The sequence below is a fragment of the Opisthocomus hoazin genome, chromosome 7, assembly GCF_030867145.1.
Source record: "Opisthocomus hoazin isolate bOpiHoa1 chromosome 7, bOpiHoa1.hap1, whole genome shotgun sequence".
Taxonomy (NCBI): Eukaryota; Metazoa; Chordata; class Aves; order Opisthocomiformes; family Opisthocomidae; genus Opisthocomus; species Opisthocomus hoazin.
In genome coordinates, this window is record NC_134420.1 from 47,380,728 (window position 1) to 47,403,807 (window position 23,080).

The 23,080-nt window shown below is 38.4% G+C and overlaps 1 protein-coding gene across 8 annotated transcripts in view; it reads left to right on the forward strand.

Moving 5' to 3' along the window:
* The first annotated feature begins 2,400 nt into the window (after positions 1 to 2,400).
* MIA2 (MIA SH3 domain ER export factor 2) overlaps positions 2,401 to 23,080 on the forward strand; it is a 40,590-nt gene continuing 19,910 nt past the window's right edge. The window contains exons 1-15 of one of the 8 annotated variants that reach the window (XM_075425503.1): positions 2,402 to 2,491; positions 5,217 to 6,736; positions 8,216 to 8,349; positions 9,636 to 9,722; positions 10,057 to 11,221; positions 11,432 to 12,382; positions 15,099 to 15,317; positions 15,441 to 15,541; positions 18,294 to 18,425; positions 20,096 to 20,117; positions 20,218 to 20,306; positions 20,706 to 20,777; positions 21,504 to 21,614; positions 21,940 to 22,011; positions 22,424 to 22,528. In XM_075425503.1, the coding sequence (XP_075281618.1) occupies positions 6,622 to 6,736; positions 8,216 to 8,349; positions 9,636 to 9,722; positions 10,057 to 11,221; positions 11,432 to 12,382; positions 15,099 to 15,317; positions 15,441 to 15,541; positions 18,294 to 18,425; positions 20,096 to 20,117; positions 20,218 to 20,306; positions 20,706 to 20,777; positions 21,504 to 21,614; positions 21,940 to 22,011; positions 22,424 to 22,528 (3,375 nt within the window). In that variant the 5' untranslated portion in view covers positions 2,402 to 2,491; positions 5,217 to 6,621. Of the gene's footprint in view, positions 2,492 to 5,216; positions 6,737 to 8,215; positions 8,350 to 9,634; positions 9,723 to 10,056; positions 12,383 to 15,098; positions 15,318 to 15,440; positions 15,542 to 16,881; positions 17,024 to 17,289; positions 17,439 to 17,619; positions 17,750 to 18,293; positions 18,426 to 20,095; positions 20,118 to 20,217; positions 20,307 to 20,705; positions 20,778 to 21,503; positions 21,615 to 21,939; positions 22,012 to 22,423; positions 22,529 to 23,080 lie in introns of those variants that run through there. The other 7 variants (XM_075425502.1, XM_075425501.1, XM_075425504.1 and 4 more) reach the window with 7 other exon arrangements.

Consider the following 23,080-nt stretch of genomic DNA (forward strand, 5'->3'; position numbering starts at 1 on the left):
CCCCTCTTACCTGCCTTCTGCAGGTGCTTTGGTAGTATTTGCATCTATGTTCTGGAGACAGTTAATCTGTTTAATGATGTTCTTTGCTTTGGTAACCAGTGGAAGAAAGACTTCAGCTTGCTTCTTGACCAGGATTCTTTTTTAGTTGCAGACTAATCTTTGATCCCTTCATACCACTAGGAATAATTACATTGCAGTGTTTGAGTTACCTGGGACTACCTAATACTAATGTTGTGTGCGTGCAAGAATGCTTTCTGAATGTATTTAATACACCTTAAAGTGGTATGGTGTTATCTATGAAGGTGAATACTGTTTTTATATAATTTTGTATGGAAAACAATAACATCTGTCGCTCTGTTCTGTACATGTGCAAATAAATGTGGCTTTGTAGACTACTCTCGATGCCTATGATGTTTTCTATGACACAGGTGTATTACCTTAGTCTTTCTACATTTAAAGCATTAATCATAACTGCAGGTGACCTTAGAAGCTCTGTATCCAAAATTGTTCTTACAGACTTTAATTAATGCCTATTAGCTGAATATGAAACACTACTATAATCCGTGTTGTCTTGGCAGGAAGAGAATTCTCATGTGCCAAATCGCAGACTAGGAAGTCCTAGAAAGATTTCAGAATGGAAATTGCATGTCAGCTTATTTTAGTGTATGAAATGCCATAGATACCCCATTTTTCTGGACCGTAGAGCAGACTTTTGCAAAGTTCTAGTTTGGGAGAGTGCCAATTTTTGTATTTTTCATCTGAACTCAAGAGCAGTGATAGACTTGTCTGTGTTTGGAAGTGCTGAACTTCCTGGCTTAAAGAAAGGTGTCTAGCAAGGGATGGAGTGTGCTTTCAGCACAGCTAGGCACAGTGGAAAAGCTCCTCAGGCTTCCCCCTTCTCAACAAGTTCAGTACTTTATTCTGATTTCTTCAGTCCATTTGCTATTTCAATATCCTGTCTCTGCTTCTCTACAACAGAATAATTTTTGGTTCTTGTCGGTAGTCTCCAACCATTTTTCTTTCCCTTCAGAGGAATGTGGTGGTTTAATGTGCCTTCTTTTTTTGAAGCACAAGCAAAAGTCCAAATGCCTTACTGAAGATGTTTAACACAGCAGTTTACCACAGGGAACAAACTTTTATACTGAGTAGTTGAGTAAATGCTACTGGTTTGCATATTTCAGCTAACTTCCCATTTTAGATTGCCTTTGGAAGCCATTTTAATTTTGTCGATTAATTATATGGGGTTTTTTCTAACATTGAGTATTTTTAAGGTCTCTTATTTTGAGCTTGAGTGAGTGATTCACTGCTGTAGTGTATCTACAGGTTTTAATGGCTGACACTGTAGTCATTATGCAAAGCTAGAGAAGTAGGTTGCTAGTCAGAAGCCCCCGTTTCAGAGGAGCATATTAACAGGGTTGATGTGATGGGTCCTGGTATAACTGAACTAGGGATTGGATTGATTACATTGTTTTGGGCTATATTGAGGGCAGCAATGTATTTTTGAAAAGGTGAAAATACAGGAGGATTTTTGCCAAGTATAAAACTGGTGATGTATTTGATGGTTTAATGTTTGTTAGAAGAAACTTTCTGCCATGGTTAAACTGTGCTGTTAATTAATAGTTAGCCTTCCTAAATCTAAGCAGCTCAATGCAACATAAACATCAGTGTGTGATAACTTCGTAAGAATGAGGTTTCCTAAAAGCTAGATATTCCAACCAATATTCCACTCAGAAATAGTAAAAGATAGTAATATACTATTAGCACAATATTACCTGAAGACCTGTGTCTTTATAAATAAACAGTAGTATTTTCAGTAATTGTTACATTTACCCTCAAGGTCCCATCCTCTTACCCTGAAACAATCTCAGAGCTGTGGATAGGGTTGAGACCATGGGTGCAATTTTCTTCCTCTGTTCCCAGTCTACTGTTGCAAATAGCTGACAACTTCAAGACTGAGTTTGATGCAACAGTTTGGGGTTTGTGTTAGGAGTTTCTGAGAATGAAGTGCAGATAGTGTAGGGGTAGGAAATGATTAAAACATTTTCTTATTTCCCTTCCCCACAGTGGTGAGTAGAGATAAAGGAAAAATACCTTGTTCTCTTTTCACTCAAATAATGTGGAAAAGGAATGACAGAAAATGGGAAAAACTAAGAATGGAGTAAATATGCTTTATGCGAGTGGGCAACGATACCATGTGTGCTCTTTGCCTGTTCTGTGGAGTGCTGCCATCAGATGGTCCCTTCAAGCTTTAAGTATTATTTTAGAAGGAAGTTGTTTGGGGATTGTTTGGGGTTTTTTTAGAGCTTTTATACTATGCACTAACTCTATGCCATTTACATGTTGTTTTTTTCTTCAGTCCTGATGCACAGATAAACTGGAAGCCTTCAAGAATGTGTTTTTTTCCATGATGCTCCACTCGGAGTCCTTGTCAGAGTAGATTTTACACAGATTGTTCATTAATTATAACCTGAAACATGACTTTGCATAAAAGGTACACCTCTTCAAATTCCTACTTTTCTACTTAAGGTGATGTCTTTGTGCTTAAAACAGCTTCATTGTATGTATTCAAAAGAAACTTGAAAATAATTTTTCTGCAGAAAGTAGGTATTAGTGAACTAAACACCCTCCTCCAGCAAAATTAATTTCCAAAACCAGTGCATTTGCAAATACATTTCTAGAGCATCTTTTGTTTATCAGGAAAGTAATGGTCTTATGGTTAGGTCGCAGTTATAATTTTGTGATTCAGGTTCAGCTGCGATTTTATAGCAATTACTGTGTTACAACAGGACAAACCTATTCATTTTATGTATGTTCCAGATCTTTAAAATGAGTTTCCCTGCCAAAGAAGTATTTGTCTGAGACTACATATATTTATGATGGGATCAAATACTGTGGCAGTAGTGTATGAATAATATACAGAGATCTGTTTTGGAGGATACATGGACTTTTTTTTTTAACTCATCTCAGTTTTACAGAAAACCTGTGTTTTATCACAAATCTTGTTCAGGCAGTTGTTAGGTGACAATATTCTATTATATGGCAAAATGTAAGGCATTCAAAACCTGGAAACATATTATCAAGATTCAAAGTAATCTAAGTCACAAGTTCTATGATTTTCTAGAAATGCACTGTTAGCTGTCGTGCTTGTAACTGTTTTTGGTATAGTGAAGCAATAATGGCTTTTTCTTGCTATTTCTTATCCTGGCTGAAAAAGTTGGTTTAAATCTGGATGATGTATAACTGTTACCTGTTTAGATTTATCTAACTGGAAGAGTGAATTAATGTTCCTTTTTCTTCCATTTGATTTATTAATTTTTAAAAGATACTTAAAAAAAAAATCTTTTTGGCACGACATTTGATTAAACAAAAAAGTTGATCTGTATCTTCATCCAAACATCTGAAGTCAAAAGAACTATATTTTTGAAGTGCTTTTGCCATGGACTATATTCTTCCATGTATTAGTGCAATATTCTGCACAGTGAAACCCTACGTTCTGTACGGAGCCTTCTGGTGCTATCATAAAAATATACCCAAAGCTGTATGTACTGCTGTTATTATAAATAGGTATTGACTTTTATGTACTTAGGATAACTTTTGCCAATTTAAGATTTGCTTTGGGATCTTTATTGATAATGCAGCCACTGAATAGTCTCGGCAATGCAACGTCTCTTGTACTTAGACAAAACCACATCTTAAAAGAGCCACCCAGTGTGCTATACTACTCGGTTTATCGAAATTACACCATTAATTCTGAGCTGATCCATCTGTGAACTTTAACATATCATAAAGGGATCTCTGCATTTCTATGTCAGTAGTAAAAGCTACCAAGCTGTTATTGCAAATAAAAAGTTAATAGTTTCATCCTAACAAAAGTTGTTGGAATTAGATTTTACTTTTCCATTAGCATTGTTTGTCTTAGCGTGTATAATAGTACTCACGTTTGTTCCTTCAGTTCTGCAGAACAGAAATAAACTGAAGTCTCACTGTGTCTGCTGTAAAGCTTTCAACTTTGTCCTTTAGAAGCCAGCTATGATAAACTCCATGAATCATTATCTTTGACTTCAGTTCAAAGGTGATTAAAAGCTATGCTTGTATAACATCTCCAAGCATAGGATTTACACCTAGAAGAAAAGAATATTTGATACAAATATGATTTATTATCAAAGTTACTGGAGGAACAAATAACACGGAACAGAGATCGGTGCAGTGCTCATCAGCCTTTTAGCAGTTTCACGTAGAACAATGGTTGTTGAGGCTAAGCTACACAATGAGCAGTGCCCAGAATAACTTGAAAATTGCAGTTGTAGATTAAACTGAGTAGCTAGAATGAGCTGCAACACTTTATCTCCATACAAAGACTTGAGAGTTAGTTTGGGTATCCATATGAAACTGAAGTTGGAGCCATTTTCAGGGCAATTTTGACAAATACAGTAATAATGTGCAGATCTCAAGGTGTGGGTCTGATAGTTTGTTCTCCCACACAAATTTGCTGAAGTACCTAATTTTAGGTGTCAAAATACCTGGCTTTTCCATTTTTAGGTGAATCAGCTCCATGTTGCCAAGCTCAGAAAGGGACTGTTAACCTTTCTAGGTCCATTACTGGGTTTTGTCCTATGTTCCATTGTTGGTATGCAAGGTTATGAAAGACTCTTTTGACCAGTTGTTAATCTTGGTGGGATAAAAATTTTGTCCTTTTTTAATTTTGTACAATACTTGGTATATAGAGTCCTTCCAATATAAATTTCTTGTACATTCCTTCTCGCTGATCTGTTCTAATCTGCAGAGACTTGGGAATGGGGGGAAAAAAAGAAGCCTGTCCTACTATTCTCACCATGTTTCTTTGCATTTGTCGTGTCTTAGCTGCTTGGTATTCTATTTCTCTCCCTTCACCTCCTACAGATAAACATCGAGGACCCCAGGGAAGGTCCCCAGTCACTGACGCCTTAAGCAGCACAAGATCCAGGGCAGTCAAGGGGAGAGGATGTTGATGCTGGGGTTGGGGCTGCATCAAAGCTAGTCTGGAGCAAGGAGGTGTGCTGGTCTCCAGTGCACCAGGCAGCTCTCTGGTGTGTTACCTAACAGCAGAGGCAGCTGGTGTACCAGGTCATAGGATAGGCCTGTCTGACTACTAGGTCACGTGGCAAAGGAAGGGGGCAAAGTGTTAGATTGCAACTGGAGGACATGTCATCTACTGCGATTTTTTTTTTTGTTTGCAGGACATTGCTGGTTAAAGTGACCCTGGCTCCCTGAGTGCCCTCTCTCCCAGCCCCCAGCAAATGATCTGTTTGCTGGCTCAGTAGATCAGGCTGAGCACCAGTGTCTGGCAGGTTTGGGTTGTGGAGCAGGAGGGAGGAGAACTGTGCTGAAAGCAGGATACAGCTTAGGCTCACGGAAAGACAGAGCAGAGCGAATTCTCCGTGAGTCATGCTCAGTCCTGAAGGAGGGGCAGGCCCACTGGGAAGCATATGACTGCAAATATGAGCAGGCTGGGAAGGAATGCAGATTCTTAAGGCACTATCAAGAAGGGAGAGGGAAGAGCCTACCCTTGTGCAGGAGAGCGGGAAAGGAAAGGTGAAGCCCCTTTCATAGGTAGATTCGATGTATTGTGTACAGGTGACCAAGGAAGTGCAGGACAACGATGTGAAACGTTTGAAGCAAAGCTTACTTCTAACGCAAACCTCTCTGCAGGATTTCATTTATAGTGCAACTTCATACCTTCATAACCAGTGTACAACTCCCAGCATAATTACTGTAAAGCATAACCTGTATGTGAGAAGACATTATTTATAACTCCATATTGGTTAATAGGTTGCTAAGAAACAGAGAGTGTTCCTTAAAAAGCAGGACATACCTGCTTAGCTTTGGTATATTGCTCTGTAATGTATGATGCAGAGATAGCATATGGAATTTCTAGTTGTCTTAAGAGCCTGAAAACTGCCAACCTCCTTTAAAAGACATCGGAGTTGGGTAAGTATTTCCCATGCTAAAGGATTGTACTTTGCATCTGGTGTGTGAGAAAACTCCAGAACACTATGTGGAAAAGATTTCTGTTCTGAGTTACCAATGACCACTTACAAATAATCTAAAACATATCAGTGCACACAAAATGTAGTTTATTAAACAAAAAAAGCTAGAAAATTGTCAGTAGCTATATTAGCAATCATGCAAATCAATATAAGCATAGAATTGATAGTACCCCTTAAAATCAGATGGAAGATGTATATTAAACATTCATCCATAATCCAGAAAAAAATTCTAATACAACTCTTGTTGAATTTCCGCTCACACAATCTTTCACAAACTCGGGACAAAAGAACCTATCTGACAGAGGCTAAATTTTGATGTGACCAGAACTAGTTTCTTTGTATTCAAAACATCAGCCTAGCTAATCAGAACACAGTTAATTATTAAGCGTATGTGTATAATCAGGACACCTGACTTTGCAGATTATTAGCAGGTTAACATAGCGTGCTTCTGTTTAAGCCGATGAGAGAAGGAAAACAGGATTACAAATTTATTTGCAATGTTTCGTTAGGTTAAGAAGAACAATGTAGAATATTCTTGCTAACTGCACATCGATGCAGTTTTCACAGTATCAGTGTATTCCAGATTGAATCTAAAATGTCAAGGATGTTGGATCAGAGAATTTTGCTGTTAGTAATTTCATTTTTAACAAGTCTGCAGAGTACAAAGGTATTTTCAGAATGGAAGAAGTGTGGTGATCGGGAATGTGAGAGTAAGTAAAAAAGTTATTTGTTTTTTCTTTCTTCAAAAGAAGCCTATGGTGTATGTGCAGCTATTACAATCCATGATCTTGAAATTAGCAATGAAACAGACTGAAAACGAGTAGCCATAGAAAATGTTTGTTGTCAATATACTAAGTTTATGAGCAATAGGCTTAAACTTTTCGAACAAAAAGAGAAAAAAGACTTGCTGAACTACATTTGCAAGTATATAAAGATCAAAGTTCAGTAAAAATACTCTTGAATAGCTCAGGTTTCCTCAAAACAAGTAGGATAAAGCTGTTTCAAAGTATTTTTAACTCATACTTTACAGGTACAAAAGAAATCTGAAAAACCAAAACTGGTAGGCTATAAACTGAGAAAGAAAACTATGTATCTTGTGTTTACAGTACATTCACATTCCCGTTCCGCAAAACGCTATTGTTCCTACTGTAAGGAAACTGTTTGGTTTGGGTTTTTTTGTAATGCTTTTTACAAAGGACACTGTTAATATATCCTCTTTACTTATTCTTTCTTCTTCAACATGAAGTAAGAGCAGTAACTAGTTAAGGAGTTCCTGGGGAGTAAATAGCTCTACAGGAGGCAGAGCCACTGAATCACAAGTGAGCAGGGATAAATAACGCCCCATTTATTATCCATTGATTGCCATTGTGAAACCTGTCAGAATCATACGTAGTTGAAGCTGTTTCCAAGCTGTCTCCACTTGTTTGGCAGCCCTTATTGTTAAACTTTCAATGTGGGTAGCTTGTCCTGAAGCGGAAGAGACCTTAGATTTCCTCTGCTGATGGATATTTATTTGCCTGTGGAGCCATCCTGACTTCAGTGGGTTCTGGATGCTCAGAGATATGTTGATCTTTGGAACAGTATGTGGAATGGGCTCCAAACTGATCACAGCACATCAGTAGTGATTTCTGTGGGGAGACAAAGATAATTTAAAGACATTCAATTTTGATTGGAAACTTTGTTTTTGACAATGTGTTTAAGATTTATATTGCTTAAACTTACCTATTTTCTTTATAATATAAATGTATTCAAAATAAAGGACAAAATCCCTGAAATTACTACATTTAACTTAGAATTTCTAAACTATAAAATTATGAAGATGCCTGGAAAATAGTTTTTAGCCATTTAGATTGGCTTTAGTAGTTGAACTTGCTAATTCTCCACACATATTTCAGCATTGAAAGCGTGCCTGAAAAAGGACTGTAAAATGCCCATATAGGACAAGACCTTTTCTCCTTGATGTCTCTAGTAAATAGGAAAAAAACCCACAGGATAGGGCTGCTTTTTTGCATTAGTTGTTTTCCACATGATGATATAAATTGATTAGTACCATAATAAAGCACATATTGACGTGCTTAACAAACATTTTAATGTATTTATATGTATCAGACTTCTTCAATAACCTATCTGACTTCAGACAAAATGGCTGCTATACTTATTTGTTTCTTTCTTTCTACATAATATTCCAGCGGCAATGAGCAGAGTTCAAGCCACTACAGACTACTTGGGGCCCGATTGCCGGTATCTTAACTTCAAAACAGGGGAAGAGATAATTGTATACTCCAAACTGTCAAGGAAAAATGAAAATTTGTGGACAGGAAGTGTAAGTACTTCAATCTGAAAGACTTTCCGCATAAATAATTTCAATAGTATAATAATAGCGTAACAACTGCAGTCTGCTTGCTTCTAGGGATCTTCTATCTCTTTTGTAATATTAACCAATCGGAGATCAACATAGAATTTGGGAGATGGGTCATTGTTGTTATCTTTCTATAGACAGGGAAAATCAAATCTTGGCAAAGATCATTCACAGAGAAACAAAGTCAAGACCAGAATCCAAGTTTTCTGTCTCCTTCATCTAATCATTTGGCTATAACAATTTTATCTAGTTCCCTTAAAAACATTCAGCTCTGTCAGGTCAGGTACCTACCTACAGGTCTGTGGGTAATAAGAAGGTTTTACAGCTGCTTAATCAGTGATCCAGTATTGGGACCTGACTTCACAGTTCAGTGCTCCAGGAAAGTTCCCAGAGAAGTTATCACGTGTATTTAATAGATTTGGAGCAACTGGCAATGTAGTTAGAACAGCCATCTAGTTATGTTATAGCTAAAAAGGAAGAGACGCATTGATCCAAATCCAACTGCTAGTAAAACTGTGTAAGTGCTTCAAAACCTGAACATATAAACTTTTTGGTTTTTAAATGATCTGTCACATTTATTGTTTAACAGTGAAATTCTGTCTTCCTTTTTTCATCCAAGAGTATCTTTGCAGGTACCTCACCCTTCATTGCTATCCAAGATGTATTCTTCCATGAAAGGCTACGTGCAATGGTTTGATGTAAAGCTAGTGGTTGGTTTCTTGGTCAGACTGATCCTGGTCAGACTGATTCTGGGTGTTATCATTGACTTATTTTCTGTAGTGTTGCCAGCTTTGTTGCCATTTTCTCTTTAGCTGCAGCTGGCCTCGTACCTGGATTTCATATCCTACTTTTTCTTGTAACTTATTATGCATCATTAGTTATTAAGGCATGATTTTTCCCCCACTTGAGTAAATAGGAAATTTGCAGCTGACTTTAGTAGGAGCTGGCCGAGACCACCAGTGCACACAACACTGTCTTCTGCACAAACACATGTTCGTAAAAATAATATGGAAAATAATAGAATGGAGTAATATACTTCTCCTTGCTTTCTGAAGCGGCAAATGGAACACTTCTGTAAAGGCAAAATAAACTTTTTTTTTTTTTTTTCTGACCAAAGAAAATGAAGGGAGTGGGGGACAATACTATAAACTTATTATTTGTTTATTCCTAATTTTCTACCATATATGCAAGAGTCTAACGTACTTATCACTGAAGTTTAAATGCTCTCATTCCTTTTATATTTTTTACAGAAAGGAAAGGATTTTGGCTATTTCCCAAAAGATGCTGTAAAGGTTGAGGAAGTTTTTATTGCAGAAGAGGTTGAAGTGCTCACTAAGGTAAACCAACATCACCAGATTTTCCAATGTAGTTCACAGCAATTGAAAATCTAATATCCAGTTAGAAATTCAAGTGTCGATGCATATTTTCTTTCAGATAATTCAGAATATGTTTTTTTCATTATTGCTCCATGTCCCCGTTTATTCTCTGCTGATTTTTATCTAATAAATGATATAGAATCATTATGAATAATATAATTACAGTCCTTTGTGTAAAGTTATACATGCATACAACTACACAGAAAGAAAGAGAATAAAGATATATTGCTGTGCTACACAGTGCTGTAGAAAACTACACATGAAAACATTTTATAAGGTCATATTGTTCTTTTAGGAAACTGATTTCCTTTGTCTTCATGGAGATAAGTACGCTTTTGAAAATGGAGATGGCGCATTACATGATCACAACCAAGAAAGTGAATATTCATCATCTGATGCAGAATCAAAGCTGCACAAAAATGAACTCTTAAATTATACAGGAGACTCCATGCAAAAGCAAGAAAGAGTTGAATCAGTTCCTGAAAATTATTCCAAGGAATCTCACACTCAGGAGGAGTCTGCATGCAAAAAGTTGGTTAGAAAAAATGAGAACAGAAAAGATGATACTGAAGAGCCACAAATGCAAAACAGTCTCCCACTAGAACCCATTCCAACCCAGTCTAGCTGGATTGCAGGATGGTTCACCACAGGAAGTAAAAACAATGAGGAGCCCTTGGAAGCCATCACTGACTCTTTAGAAGAAAATACATACCGAGGCAGAAAGATAGCAGTAACTGCTGAAAATGACGTACAGGAGCCAAATGACAAGGAGGAACAAGAACCCCCAGCATCTGTTTGGTTTCAAAGTGGACTGACGGACTTTCTGTATTTTCGTGAAGAGAATGTGGACATTGGTTTGGCATCAGAAAGAAATGATCCACAAATCCATGGTGTTTCTGGTGTGCCTGGACATTCCAGCAATGAACAGGAAACAGCAGTCACAGAGTTACTGACAGAAGAAGAAGAGAAGAGTGAAACCCAAGAATCCAAATCTAATTGGTTTAATTTGGGTTTAAGCAATGTTCTTAATTTTGGCCGTGCTAAGAAAGATACCATTGCTATGGAAGACCAGCAAAGCAGAGAAACAGAGGATGAAGCAAGTAAGAATGAAGAAGTGCAGATGTTAGACCACAAAGAATCACACATGGACAAAGACTCAAAGGAGACAATTACAACAGTGACAGATGAAGAAGATGAAGAGAATTATGCACAGGAAATAATAGATTCAAACAGTAACGTGCCAAATCCCAGGGAGATACCGGCAAGTGTGCGTACTCTTAACAACACCAAAAGCACGTCAAGTAGCACAGAATCATCTTTTGATATACCAGCAGGTGACAGAGAGAAGCCAACTGAACCTTACAGTTCAGAACAAGACTTGGACTCAGAAAGTGAACTGCTGAAAAACACTGAAGCTACAGAGAGAAATCGGGAGTCAGAAAGCAAACACGGCCAGCCAGGTTGGTATACAAATATCTATAAAAGCTTTATTAATTACAATATGGACACATATGATAATCAACAGGGACATGAATCAATTGCATCAGATCAGATTCCTTTTTCTCCTAGCTCACCTCAGAACTGTGATCCCTCAGACACAAAAAATACAGAAGAAAAGCCTGACAAAGCTGAAGAACAGAGCCATTTCTTCTCTTTTCGTCATTTTGCAGACATGCTAATGTTCCGGAGTTCAACAGTCAAAGAAGAGCAAGTGCAGAGCTTGCAAGATGATGTGTTTTTTCGTGAAGAAACTGCTCAAAATGAAAATGATGATGAAATACTACAAGGAAATAATGACAGAGCAATGAAAGTACAAGCAAATCAGAGAGTTAGAGAGGAGCTGTTTGAAAAAGATGAGGGTGCAATCCAAGAAAGCAATCTGTTCTCCTCATTACCTGTGCAAAATAATGAATGCAGTAATGAAAAAGCAAAACATTTTGTCAAATTAGTTAGCAGTGCTGAAGAACATGTTTCTAAGAGTAGTGAAAATCAGCAAAACACCAATATAAAAGGTTATTGTAATGACCCTGTTTCCAAAGATTCTCTACATTTATCTTCAAAATTAGATTTTGAAAATACAGTGGAAACTGGAACTCATCTGCAGGGAAAATCAAAAATGGAAACAATTGAAACAGTGCAAAAAGAACAAAATAACCTGAATGCTTGTATTCGAGACTGGGTAAATTCAGAAAACGAATCACCAAGTTATGGGGAACTACCAGGAACTGCAGATAATCATCTGGGCATCAAGAAGACCCCATGTGACAGTGAGATGAGTCTTACTCTGGAAATATCTGCAAAAGGCAAACCAGTCGAATGCTGTGATACAGAAGAAAATTCAGCAATGAAAATCCAGTTCAAAATGGATGGTGACGTAAAACAGAAAATTCACAAACCAGAGAATAAAAACAACCCAGCAGGTTTTTATGAAGACAATATCAAAGATTTCAGCCAGGATATTTTTAATGATGAACAGGATCAGAAATTGGAGGAGTCCCAAGAACTGACTCCAGACCAACGTTTCTCTCCTCACCCCTCATCTAGTGGCTTCAGTTTAACAGGTACCAAAACATCAGAAGAAACTGGCCACCTGGAAGACATATGGAGTTTCAGAATGGAAGGTAAAAACTGCTTGCTGAGAATAGAAGAACTAAGCTTCCGTGACAAAAAAAGGCTTCAGTATGAGTCTTGATAAAATGCTATGGGGAAAAGAAACTGAAGGCACCAGAAGTTAGAAGGTTAAACATAATGAATCAGGTAACACTAATGCGGATACCTCCAAAGAGAATGATCTTTCTCTTCAGCTGGCAGTGCAAAATAACACACAGGGCAGTGGAGGGAAAGAAAAAATACCACCACAACAAAATCTACCAGATTAGTAAAAGAGAGGACAACGCTTGATGCTCTTGCTTGATAGCTTGTCAGGAGAGAAGCTACAAATGGAACAAATGCCTATGAACATGCAACATCATCAGAGAGGTGAAACAGAAATAACATGGGAAGATTCATATTCCCAACATGAGGTTCTGGTACCAAAGAATCGGTCAGAGAATAGTCTTAATTCAGATCTTAGAACACAGTATAACACTCACATGCGATAAAGTAAAAGAAAAAATTATTCTGTATCGCCAAATTTAGGCCTATCAATTCAAGCCATTATGACAGTCCAAGATACAAAAACATATAAAATGAATTGAGTTTTGGAAGGCATCATCAAACACTACTTCAAAAGACACAGTAATACCAAAGTCATCAGCTGAATCCAAGTAAAAAAAAAAAAAATTATAAAGAACATTTATTGACAATAGAAACAACAGAACAGTCACGTAATTAGTCTGACTAAATGTGAACATTTGCTCTAGAAGCCCTCTAAAATAGAAGACTTTTTTTTTTTTTTTTTTTTTAACAAAAAAGCAAGCATTACAGTTAGTGTCTCCTAAAACCCTCAAACTAGAAAGCCAGGCTGCTATTAATTAAATGCCGGGAACACTGGATTGCTCAGAAACCCGGCTGATAAAGTATGTGTTGAAAAAGAAAGTGCTGTTGTAACTGAAATGATGGATAATACTGAAAAACTGATTGCTGCTAATAAAAAAAGATAGGAAAGGGTAAGAAAAAAAGAAAGAATCTGAAAATCAGAGAGTTTAACAGTCCAGACATATAAATAACAAAAATGTTATTCTAGCAGAAACACTGCCAGGTTAGTATTTTTACCAGACCGTCAGGGTTCTTTGCAAATACATTTAATAAAACTAACAATTAAACCTGTAGAAAAAAGTCTGAGGATACGTGTTTCATCAAAAAAACCCAAATGAACATAGGGATAACACTAGGACTAGTAGAATTAAATACTGCATAGAAGAATGAGACGGAGTTAAGACAAAAGGAATCTGAACAAGAAAAAGATACTACTAAATCTGCAAAAGGTGCAGAAAATTATGAAATCAATTTAGAAATAATGCAAGAAAAATTTTAAGAAGAACAGCTTGGCATTTTGGAAAAAATACTGCTGCAGAATCCAGCGAAAACAAGGAAATTGACAAAATCATAGTAGGGCAGAGTTCATGTCCCAAAACCAGGCAAATACTGTATGATAAGCACTCACATTTAGCCAACCCATTGATTACATTCCAACAATTTTATTTGAAGTTAAAACAAGATATTAAGCAACCCTTAGAGTGTCTCTGTGAGGGAAGCAAACTGGTGCAGCTGCACCAGCAATTTGAAAAGATTTATCATTAAATCACAGCTTTCTCATGTAAAGACAATGTTATGCAGAGGAAACAAGTGATTGTGTCTGCACGAAAGGGGCACAATTTGGACACTGGGCAGGAAAAATGTATGGAAAAAAAGAATGTTGTTCTAGAGCTGCCACAGCTTTTGTCTGCTGTAACAATTAAGTGTGCAGCCCAAACTGCAGCTAAAGGTACTGGACTAATGCTTCACTAACAGTGATTTAGCAAGAACAAAATATGCTTTGTTTGAGGAAAAAAAATACAACAGATACAACACTGTCTTCTTCTGGTGATTTAAAATCAAGAGGTAGCGAGCCTAACTACTGTTAATGACTGCTTTATGATATTCTGAGGATCTGATAATACATATTGAATTAATATAATGCTAATGGTTCAAGAGCCAGTTACTCTTCCTGACTTTTGAATGCTGGACTATTTGTGATGCATATCTTTGGCCAGTAGTGGCTTGAAGCATGGAATTAAAAATTAACCCATTTGTAAATGGTATTTTTTTCCTACATGGGTGAGCAAGGTGTGGGGGGTTTTGAAAGAGGTATTTTATTTGCTTCAGGAAGTCGGTGAAACTGAGGCAGCTAGGTGCCTTTGGTCATACTTTTGCATGAACATGCCTGTGGTTTCTTGTACTTCGCAGTGAAGTTTGTTATCTTGTAGGAAGGATTAATCTTTAATCCTGCACGGCATTTTTAATTGTTATTTTCGTAAAGCTCTTCCCACTTCTATTTGGTTATAATATAAGAAAGAGACCTAGTAATCCTGAACAGGGAATCTATAGACAAACTATCAAAATCAAGCATATTTTTTCCTGAACGTTGATTTTAATTACTTTGCTACACCACCAGTTTTCCTTAAAGCTCTATCCTCCAAACTCTGTTCTGAGACCATTATCTGAACAAGTATTTCTTAAATCATAAATCTGTAGCACATTTTTATTCTCATGTAGCACCCTAGTGTTTGGCTTTAAGCTGAGAAAAATAAATAATAATAAAAATCTCTGTAGAGGTTAATATCTTATAAAAGTGTGTGTGTGTGTAAGTTGAATCCTCTGAAAGTGAGCATGATTTCCCTTCACAATTATTTGCAGGAGTAGGCAGTAGAAGAAAGCTGCTAGAAGAAACATCAGAGAAGGAACATGAAATGTATGCAGCTGTAGACAGTGAATGTGACAGTGACCAACAATCAAAAGCAACAGTGATTCCTTCCGTAAAATCTGAAGAAAAAATGGACAGTTCAGTAGTTGACTTTCCATTTGATGTCAAAAAGCCTTTCTCAGATGCCATCCAGAACTACATTCCAAGTAATGGTAAGTGTTAATTTTCTTAACTTTACAGAAAATAAATTTGCAATCTTAAAAAAAAATTAAAAAGTTGGAATTCTATTGACAGTTGTAACATAAAACCTTTTTTTTTCCTTATGAACAAACCAGAAGAAGGCTGGATACATCAGATTTTTCTGTGCTTGGATGCTCTTGAGATCAGGGAATCGATAAAATCTGTGTTTTCAGCGGTGACGGGTATTATCACAAAGGTAAGAAATCTTTATGTGATATATTGTTGACATTAGTGCAAAATTAAAACAGTTATTGGTTATGTCCTGCAATGAGGCTCCTAAAAAAAAGAAAAAAAGAAAAAACAGATCCTTTTAAATAAACCCTCTGCAGTCGCCTTGCTGCTGGGGGTATCTGATGCTAAATGCGAGAGAGATAGAACAAGAAAATGTCAGGTTAGCTGCTGTTCATCTGCCTCTGTTGTTTGCACTGCAGAATGTGATGAACTTAGTGTGGTGGGGATTTTTACAGAACGGCCAGGAAACACCTCAGTGGTCAAAACATCAGCATTTGGGGTTTTTTGTTGTTTTTTAAATGAAACTCATAGCTCCTTCTACTTCCCATGACAATACTGATTAAATTTGCTTGGACTTAGAAAGTTTGGGTTAGGATGAGTGAAAGAACCGGAATATTTCCATTGTTTTTAAAAAGTAATTTCAAAGCCTTGATTCCCAAAGATTCCCATAGTTCATAATTGTATAAAAAAATACCCTCCTAAGCAAATATATAACATATGAAATGGGATGATGATTGCTCTGGGGATGTCTCAAGTATCAAAATGTAAGGACAGAGTGAAGGTGGACCTTATCGGGCGTAACTGCACAAGGAGCAATGCTGCCAGAGGAATGTGAGAACAGCTAGATGGTGTTGCACTGTCCCCTCTGAACAGAAGAGTAGTATCAGGTAAACTGGTATTTGGTAAACGTCATTAATTTTGGTACTTTGGTTTAACTTTGCTTAGATTGGGTAACTGAAGTTTAAGAACTACATACATGTTCCTGGTTTCTGGCTAAATTGCAGCCTAGGAGGCAAAAACCGAAGGGCTTTGCTTTTTTTTTCTGATGAACCAGACTGGATTTCAGTGCTTGTTTATAGCTTATTCTTGTGTTGTCTGATACAGCCAAAAAAGCCACTTCCACCTTCCGGCTGTCACGGTCTGTTACTGTGGTGGCAGCTTCACAGGCAAGTCACCTTGCATTCTGAAAACTGAGGTAGCATACGTTTTTAAAAAAAAAAAAAGTGAAGTACACGTAAAAAAAAATAAGGAAAAAATACAATACAAAAATGGAGTTAGTCCTGTGAATGAGCCGAAAAAGAACCCATGGCTCTGACGCACTGCAGCTGCCGCTCCTCGCGTCTCCCCTTGCATTTGTCGGCCAGCAGCCGCCGTACGCCCGGTTTTTAACAACTCAGCTGAAGAAACCCCTCTGAAGGCCGTCGCGGCCCCCCCGGGCCCAGGGCGGCCCTGGCGCCGGGCTCCCCGCCGGGCAGCCGCTCCCCCCGCCACCTGTCGCCGCCCCGCCGGGCCCATCAGCGCCGGCTCCCTGCTCGGGGACGCGGGCGGCGAGGTGGCATGTCCGCCCCCGGCCGGGGCCAGGCCCTTCCCGCGGAATCGAGTTTTGTTTCTGTAGAGGCCTGCTGCTGCGCGGGCACCGATGGGGACGGCGGGCGGCACGGGGCAGGTGAGCTTCCCCGCGCCCAGGAGCAGGGCCGCGGCCAGCGGGGCCACGTCAGTACCGGAGGACGGGGAGGCGGCGGCGGGCGTACGCTTAGGGGAGTAATGCGAAGTGAACGGCCTGTGAGGAGAGGGCTCGGAGACCTGCGGCTCCCTGGCAGGGTGAGAAGAGGGCTGCGCTCTCCCCACCCCCCGGCAGTGGTATCTCTCGCTCCGTCTCCCCGGCGGTGGTGTTGCACCCCTATTCGTGTCGCAGTGGTACAGGCCGGTTGTCAACGGCGGGCCGGAAGGGGCCGCGCGGCGGTAAGATGGCCGCTGGCGGCCGCGGGGATGCTTTGGACGTCGCCAGCGCCAGCCTGTGGCTGGGCCTGCGGGAGAGCGCGCAGCGCTACTGCGGGTTGGCCTTGGAAGGGGCGCGCAGGGTGAGTGCGGGACCCGCCTCCGCCCCGGGGTCGGCTCTGGCGTACGCCCGCAAGGGCTGGGGTCTTGTGCCGGGGCTCCTCGGCGTTGGAGGAAGCGGCGCCGCCGGGGGGGCGGGGTCTGAGAGGAAGGGCCCCGCACCGGAGGGCACGGCTGCGGCGCAGAAACCCCGAGGGCTGCGGGGCCCGGGGAGCGCGGGTCCTGGTGCGTCTGGCCGGTTCTTCCAGGGTAACAGAGGTCTCAAACAGCCCGAGCAGCGAAGCGATGGCTCCCTGAGTTCTCTCCCGCGGACAGACAACCCTCTGGGCTTGAGGTGGGGGCAATCTGGCCGTTCCGTTAAAGAAACCGGGGTTAAGACTCTACTGCACGTTAACAGGTTGTTAAAACACAGGTCACGTGGTAAATGTGAGCTACGTTAGTCAGGTTATATCTTTGAGGAAAGAGTGGTATCCCTTTACACGTAAAACGTGAGTCTATTTAAGTGTTTAGAATGTGTTAAATCATTGACTGTGTTCAGTGTGTTATTTTAGCGTGGAGCAGGTTTTTCTACCAAACAAATTTTCTATCACTAAATCATAAAATACTGAGTATAATTGGTAGGTTCAGCAGGAAAAGTTTTCAGAACTTTATGTAGTTATTATCATATCTTGTTGGAACTTCTCTCTTGTTTTTTTTTTCTTCACTTGGTAAATGTATAATTTAAAAAACAAAGGCTTCTGTTAACCATTTTCTCAGAGTTTCAGAAAAAAATTGAGGTACAAGCCTTAGAAGTAAATTGAGTTGACATGTAATGTCTGTTTCTGTTGAAAATATTAACCTCTTTTACTTTAGTTGAAGCTTTTTGCTTTATTTTTCAGGCTGTGGCTTCGCTCCCTGAAGATATGAGACCTGGTCCTGATCTGTATGGTTTCCCGTGGGAAATAGTGATTTGTGCTGGCATTGTTGGAGCCTTTACAATTCTCTTGTTCCTGTGTAGAAGTTATCAATCAGTAAGTGTTCAGTTTTCATGCAGATATGTAGAGTGAATTAATGTTTTGAATTTAAATTGTTACTCTGTTCAAGATACATAATGCTTCAGAGTTTTAAATCTGTTGTGATTTAATTTAGAATCCCCTTAAAACAGAAATTAAGAAGTAGTCTGTTTTGTGAAGACAGTAAGTGTTTGTATGTGTACTGAGTGACTGTTGTCATTAGAGGAAATGTAATGAAACTCACTGTAATAAGGCTTTCTTTTTCCTTCCCTTTTTAATTTCTACACTAGACTTTCAAAGTCAGCCCTTAAATTGTTTTCATGGGGTATAGAGGTCTTCCCTAGGGCATATGTATTGCTGTGTGTATTACTATCTCTGTCTACCCTGGCTATAGCGAGATCAGCTGAGGTCTTTCAAGGTAACTGTAAGCAAAAGCAGTCCAGATGGATTCCTGTCAAGGGAGGCTTTTTAAAAGTTTTTGTACTTCATGGAGTGATTTTGGTGCTAGGTGTAATAATGCTCATGTTTGAAGATAGGTTGCATAGCAGTTTAGTTTTTCAGGTATGAGCAATGCTGCTTTATTCTGCAGCAGCGATTCAGATTGTGTGGAAAGGGATCTGTGTTTGTATAAATTAATCTATTTATAATTTGGGTCATTCCTCCTGCTTTCTAGCAGCATCCCTCTAGGTGGTATGAAAGTGGCGTTTCAGCTGAAATCAGTCCAGCAGCAACTCTAGTATTGTTTTCCTGCTGCAGATGTCACTAAAGCAATAGATATCACAGAAGTTATTGATAGCTCTTTCAGTCATCCATGCTTAGAACTGCCCTGACTGCGCTTTGGAGAGTTAATGGTTGCTAACCCAAAACCAAACCCCATTATTTTTGAGTATTTTTTAGGATTATAGGATAAGGTGTGCTTATGACTTTCTTCCCCTTTTTCTGTTACTTGGACTCCTTGGCCATCCCATGGCTTTAAATGAGGGGGAAACTGGGGGAATCTGAGGGACCCATTGTATGTTAGGCACATGATCCAGGCCCAGCCTTGAGAGGAGTGCTGTGTTGTAAAGTTTTTGTGGGTTCAGCCAAATTCTGCATCTCTTGTCCAGGCCGTTTGTGACCGATTTTGTCTCACAGTTTATTAGATTTTGATTCTGGGACATTAGACCCCACGTGGCAGCTGCGGATTTGGCACTTCCTGCTGAAATGCATCTGGGCATGATGCCTATCAAGTAGTACCCTTACTTCAGCTCTGACTGTTACATATTATAACGTGTTGGGTTTTTTCCTCGTGGGAAGTTAAGTATGAGCTGGCACATGGAGCTTCCCCCTCCCTCCCCTTTCCTACTCCTTTGGCTGTGTGTGTCCACTACCACGTTGTATTGGCAGTCGTGGTTATGTGATGACTATACAGAGGTGTGTTATAAAAGTGATCCGTGTGAAAACTAATTACCTTTCCTTTCTTCTCTCTGTTTAATTAGAGTGGGAGAAGGACAGGGAAAACACACAGCCATGGAGGGAGTAAGAGCAGAGGATGCAATTGCCCATTTTTAACAGCAGCATGTATTTATATTGCTTTTTTAAGTTCCGTGGTTAAACTGATCATGGAACCACAGCTTAAAAGATTAGTTTTCAGATACTATCAAGAGTAATTGATCAGATGTTTTCAGTATTTATTCTTTCTGTTTCAGGTTAGAAGTCGACTTTATGTAGGTAAGCTTGTTTTTCGTACTGTTTCTTTGGAGTATGACTTTTTTTTTTCCTCTTTTAAATTGTTTGGATGTTGCAATGCTTAATTGTCTTTTTTTTTTAGGAAGGGAAAGACAGCTTGCCAATAAAATTGCTGAACTAGTTGAAGACAAATGCAAAATTCTTGAAAAACTCAGCCTTTGCAAAAAAGAGGTAAAGGTCCTCATTTATTGCTTTTAGATATGTCACAGATGTGAGCTCAATTTAACAAGTATTTAAAGTATTAAACTTATCTAAAAGTAAGATGTTTAAGACCTTTTAAGTGATTCTTCAAATGCTTTTTTCCTGTCAGTGCCTTCAGGTGCAATTAAGGTGTTAGCAAGTTCTGCCTTGAATTCTTAATATGATGTGTTTCACTGAAAGCAGCTTTAAAATGTCTTTGGTTTATGTCACTGGGATAATTTACTAGGGCTAAGACTTTCCTGATTTCCTGCAAGGTGCATTTGTGAATATTTAGGTGGTGGCTATGTTTTAGATTAGAGCATCGTAAATTAATGCTATTATTTAAGCAGTTCTTTGCATACATTCTGATACAAACTATTTCCTTTTCAGTTTGAAGATTTAGAATTGTCCCTGAAGGATGATAACATTGCAAAAGAATCAACAGACACATGTCTTTTTGAGGTAAAAAGATAAATGGAAGTTGTTACTTCTACAGTGTAAGGCAGTATTTCAGGAGAATGCTGCCCATAGTTAAAAAAAAAACCCAAAACACCACCAACAAAAACCTGCAAAACAAAACCCCCAAAACCTTAATTGTTTTACTTGAGAGCATTGTTAATTTAGTCTTGGGTTACTGAAAATGACATAGAAGCAAGGCATTTAAATTCAGAGAAGGTTTTGTAACAGTTGCATAAAAAATGATTGATACTAGAGCAAATGGCATATTAGACGATATTTAATTTTTTTAAGAAGTAAATTGTTCCTGTTTTGGGGGCGGGGAGAGAGAGAGTAGTGTATGAAGTATTCTTTCTCACATCTGATTTAATTCAAATATATTTTATAGTCTACTGGAGCACAGTTGTAAACAAAAATTACCACTACTTTGTTTATGTCACCCAAACTGAGAATATATTTGTAAAAGGTTCCAAGGAAGTGAATCAAATACCTAATGGACTCTAAAATTTATGTAATAAATAAGCAAACAGATGTATTTCATTCTGCACCTCAAATCCTATAGAGCTAATTGTTAGCAGTTTTGTTAACATGCAAGAGTCTCTAGAGTACTTTGAGATTTATTCTTGATATGATTTGTTAAATCTACTTTGCTGTCATATTTAAAACATACTTGTATTCTTATGTAATTAATGTCAAATGTTTCATGTTAACTGTCAAAACAACTTGATTTAGGAAATGCATGAAAAACTGAACAAGTCAAACTTGGAACTCAAGCAAGAAATAGAGCATCTAGAAAAAGAACTGGAAGAAGAAAAATCTAAGCAATCAGACAATGATAACTTGGTAAGAATAAATAGAATCCTGTCTTTGTTACTATTAATTAAAAAAAAAAAAAAGCCCTCCAAAAAACTGTTTGGAGAAGACAAACTATTCTTTTGGGTTTTTTTGAAAAAAACCCTACATTTCCCATTTTGCCTCCTCTCATACCTGCTGTAGCATATTAGAAAAACGACACTCATATAGGACAATACTCGAAAGAAGAAAAGCTGTTTTTACTGATTTGGCAGTAGAACCTCCTCAGTTTGAAAATTAAAGTAACTTTATTGATTGCCTAGACTTTTTCAGTCAAATCTGTGGAAGAAGCTATATGACAATTAATAATTTTCAGGTGTCTGAAGTTCAGAAGAGAATGGAATCTTTAGAGAATGAAGCAAAGTCTACCCAGTCACAAATTGACGAGGTATGTCCAATCTTTACATCTCCTGTTTTCAAATCTTTGCAATTTTTCTGTTCTGCATGTAGTTACTGATTTTTTTTTTTCTGTTAAGGGTGCAAAAATAATACGCTGTGTAAACCAAGAGACTTTGTGAGGCTTAGTACTTTTGTATGACTTAATTTAGCAACTTTGAATTTCGTATAGTGATTGGCATTTATTGGGAAATACAGTTACCTTGTCTTTTCTTTGCCTTCTCACTCCACAATGGTACATAGTGTTGCAAAACTACAATCAGTAAAACCTGTTGAAATGATAGGGAAAATGTGAGAATACATATATAGGACAGCTAGAAAATCTAAAAGTCCAGTAATACCATCATGACCCCACTTATATCTTCACCTATACTGTTTAAACCACACACTTTCATTTCACTTAGGCCAAGTCCACCCTAAAAGTGTATCAGATTAATACAGAGAGACTCAAGACATCTGTTCAAGATGCAATAGACGAAAACTGCCGTCTCCAGGAAAGTGAGAAACAGGTAGGTTCTTTCTAGTTACCCTTAGAAATACTGTATTTTCTTATGATACTATGTAAATACAATTTCTCCAAGGAGCTTATCCTCAGTGTGTTCTTTAATACCCCTTGCGTATTCTAGTAAATGGAATGAGGAAGGCGACATAGCTTTTAAATGATTTTGTGTTGGAATAACTTGTTTAAAATAGTCCCATTTTAAAAGAAATTGCATAATTAGAGTTTGTTGGGAAACATGCATAGAGTTCAGCAAAAAAGAGAGCATATGGTGATGTAAGACTGATAAGAATTTTTCTGAGACCTGGAGGAAAGCAGAAAGATTTGAGCAAGTCCAGAGCTACGATCCTCTACAGAGGCAGAGACAAAATGCTTATACTTGATCCAGAAAACAAAAGAAATTAAAAAAATGCAGAGTGTGCAAAAGGCAGGTAAAAAATTTACTGTAGTACCACTATGGATGAATTCATGGAAAGTCAGGTAATACGAAGGAACAGAAAAGACTGTTATTTCCTAAATTTTAGCTGTTTATTTTCCTCTGTGCTGTAGCCAGATCACAGAG